General features: G+C 63.7%; 1 gene segment (V, D, J or C); it reads right to left on the bottom strand.

The window, feature by feature from the left end:
• LOC103073404 (Ig heavy chain V-III region VH26-like) overlaps positions 1 to 3,580 on the bottom strand; it is a 95,774-nt gene that overhangs the window by 11,618 nt on the left and 80,576 nt on the right. Inside the window, 1 exon segment of the V gene segment in view lies at positions 2,026 to 2,090. Coding sequence covers positions 2,026 to 2,090 — 65 coding nt within the window.

The raw sequence follows: 3,580 nt of genomic DNA, 5'->3' as shown, positions 1-3,580 counted from the left end.
TCTGCATTCCTGTGGTTCTAGAAACACAATCATCAAGGCACACTCCTCAACTGACTCTATGATTGTAGCAGCCAAATTATCACCAAACTGTCCTGCCGCCGAGGGGGTCCTGGGACTCCCCCACAGGTGGCCCTTCCCGCCTGCAGCCGCCTCTTGAATGCCGGCAGTATTCCAATTTTTGAAAGACATCAGAAAACCCAGAGGCTCTGAAATCCCTAGGGCGCCTGGTCCTGGTCCCCTCCTGGCCAGTCTGCCCAGTCCCCCGGCGGACACAGACACGTCCTGAGGACCAGACGGTGATGCTCAGAAACCCCAGAGACAGGAGCAGAAAATAAAGGCCCTGGAGGGGCCATTCTTACCTGAGGAGACGGTGACAGAGATCCCTTGGCCCCAGCCGTCTATACCGTAGTAATCACTGTGGTGGGATCTCCAACTTCACCTCACAAAAACCTCGGGGGCCCGGCATGGCCCCATGGCGCCCAGGGACCTGTCCTGTCTACAGGCGCCGCATGGGAGCCGACGGTCCGAGTCACTTATCCGGAGGGCCCCGGAACCCTCTGATGGCCCTGCCCCCTCCAGGCTGACCCAGAGACCCCACATCCCAGCCTGGCGCCCAGAAGCCAGACCACTGCCCGCCTAGGCTGTCTGACCATGAATCACGAATCCTTAACTCAAACTCAGAAGTCCAACCAACCTCAAACAGCCAGCCGCCTGCCCCAGAAAGCTAACGAAAGCCCCTGGTGTTGCGGTGATGCTGGAATCAAATGGCCAGACCAGCCGAAGGAGCTGCCTTGTCTGTCCCCGCACCGCAGCATCCTTGGGGCAGGGAGGTCCATCTCTGGGCCCCTTTTATGGGGACCCTCTCCCTGGCTCCCTTTCCTGTCCTCCAAAGTGCCCCGCGCCTCTGACATTGAGACCCTGACACCGCGGGTCTCCCCAAGTGCGGTGGAAGTGTGGAGGGGGTGAGGACTCACCTGAGGAGACGGTGACCAGGACCCCCTGGCCCCAGTAGTCATACCAGTTGTCACACTGTGACAACTATGCCAGGACCCTGAGCAATAACTGGGGGCCGGCCAAGACCTCCGGGCCACCTCGCATGTGGCACCTACTGTGGCACCTACTGCGGCACCTTGGGAGCCCAGAGCCCGCGGGTGGCTGAGACCCCCAGGGAAAGCCCTGGCTGCACAGCCCATCCAGAGAGGGCGTCTGGAACCTCTGCTCCCCGCTGGGGTGAGCCTGGGCCCCCTCGGCCCTCTTTCCGAGACCCCCAGGCTGCCCCAGACCCTCTAGACCTGAGACCCAGACAGCCTCGTTTTCCCCCCAAATGCAGCAAAAAAGTCTCAGAGAAAGTGAGGCAGGAGGGCTGGTGAGGACTCACCTGAGGAGACGGTGACCAGGAGCCCCTGGCCCCAGGTATCAAAGTTGTCACAATGCCATGGGCCCCGTTGGGGGGTGTACAAAAACCCAAGCCCCTGGCAGCCTCCTGGTCCCACCCGAAGCCCTACCCCCAGGTCCCTGCGGCCCCGGGCGCAGAACCCGCTCGGCCCAGACTGTGTTCCACCAGCAGAGGTCCCATTTCCGCAGGACGGGGAGGCAGATGGCCTCAGGAGCAGCCTCCCCCCGGGGACACCCGAGGGTCCCACACGGGCCAAGGACTCTCTGGAGGTTTTCCCCCAGCCCAGGACAGAGGAGGCAGAGAGCCATCTCACCCGAGGAGACGGTGGCCTGGGTGCCCTGACCCCAAGTGCTGAAGCGGTCCTGGTCGCCCTGACGCACACAGGGCCCCGCCCTGGGGAAGCTCTGCTCAGGGCTCCTCCCTCCCAGCCGCCCTTGTCCCAGGGCCTCTCGGCCCAGCTCTCAGCTGGCTCACCTCCAGGGGCTCTGTCAGCTCCCAGGCCTGGTCCCGAATGGGGCCAGGACCCTGCCTGTGCTCCAGGCCTCCGGCCCGCAGGCAGTAGTGGTGCAGCCACAGACCCCAGGGACCTGGCCCACGGCTCAGGCGGAGCAGCCGTGGGGGACCCTCACCTGAGGAGACGGTGACCAGGGTCCCCTGGCCCCAGAAGTCAAAGTAAGCATATAGGCACAGTGAGCTGGCCCCATGCTGGGGGGCCCAGAGACCTGCACCCAGGCTCCTCAGGGAGCCCCCAGGAGCTGGAAGGTCTGCTCCCTGCTTGAAGAGACCGCCCAGCCCCTGCCCCCGCAAGCGCCCTCCTGCCCGAACCCCGTGGTCTGGGACTGGACGCGCTCCAGACCCCTGACTTGCTTTGCTCCCACGAGGTCACGTTTTCCCTTTGGCCTTCTGTGCAGCCTGCTGCTCGGAGGCTCAGGGCCGCCCAGCCCTCCTCGATTCCCAGCTGGGCTCCCCTCAACCCAGTACCCCTTCCCAGGCCTCGGGGACCCAGTCCCTTGCCTGGAACGCGTCCCATCTCGTGCCCTCCTGGTAAGTCCCTTCACCTTCCCAGATGGCACATGCGACACTCCCTCTTCGGGCTCCCTACCCGCCCCCCTTGTGCACCCAACTGTGAGCCTTCAGGGCGAGGGCCCAGCTGCCCTGGGGCCTCTCTGCCCAGGGGTTTTGTAAAGTTGTCAGTCACCGTGGCCCCAGCTAGCACTGTGGTTCCTGGCTCAGCCAGAGCCCTGAGGGCGGGCAGCGGGCGAGGTGGAGCTGGGGCAGGTCAGCCACAGGGCCCACGGGAGACCCCTGCCCACCAGTCCCCACACTCATTCCTGGGCTGGTTACAGATTATTTGCCACTCTGCTAATAATCCTCCAAGTGTTGAAGGCTGCCTGCGTGGTTTCCTTTTTCTTTTAGAAATGAGAGCATATTCAAGGCTGTCTCGTTCCCACCTGCACTGGACCTATGTTCTCAGGTGGAGAAAGCCCTGCCATGGCAGTGGGCAGGGTCCTGGACCGTTGCTGACCGCAAGGTGGCTGGCTCATGCCGGCGTGCCCTGGGGGGTCTGTGAGGATCTCTCTGGTCGCAGCTGTGGCACTGGCAGCAGCCCCCTTGTTAGCACTGTGAGGCCTTTCGCTGCCCTCTGTGGTAATGGGGCTCCAGGGGGGCTGGGGCTGTGCTGATGCTGGACCACTGTGTGCCCACACGGCCGGATCCCTGCCATGTCCCCCGGCTGCTGGTCCTCGGGGAGGGTCTCAGCTCTTTTGATGGCCCTGGCTGGAGGGAGGGTGCGAGGGGAGGGGCATGATGGTCTAAAGGAGTGGATTCCCCCTCCCAGACCTGTGTGAACCCTGGGGGGGGGGGTCCCAGGGGAGGGGAAGAGGAGGCCTGTACTCAGTAGCGTCGAACCTGGGGCTGGGGTGCCGGGACCCACAGGTGTGCCAAGTGTGGACCCTCACGGAGGGGAGATGCTCACAGGTGCCCAGAGGCCAGGTGTAAGTGTGGTGGGCATGCTCACCCATGGACCGCTGCCAGGGGTGGACAGAAGGGCACAGACATGGCTGGGGACTGGGAGGGGGTGATGATGCCCTGGAGGCTTGCTGCGGGAGGCGTCAGTGGATAGCATGTGGGGAAGTCTGTGTGTGTGTGTGTGTGTGTGTGTGTGTGTGTGTGTGTGTGTGTGTG

This window comes from Lipotes vexillifer, unplaced genomic scaffold, assembly GCF_000442215.2.
Source record: "Lipotes vexillifer unplaced genomic scaffold, Lipotes_vexillifer_v1.1 scaffold650, whole genome shotgun sequence".
Classification (NCBI taxonomy): domain Eukaryota; kingdom Metazoa; phylum Chordata; class Mammalia; order Artiodactyla; family Lipotidae; genus Lipotes; species Lipotes vexillifer.
This window is presented reverse-complemented; position numbering and strand designations above follow the sequence as displayed.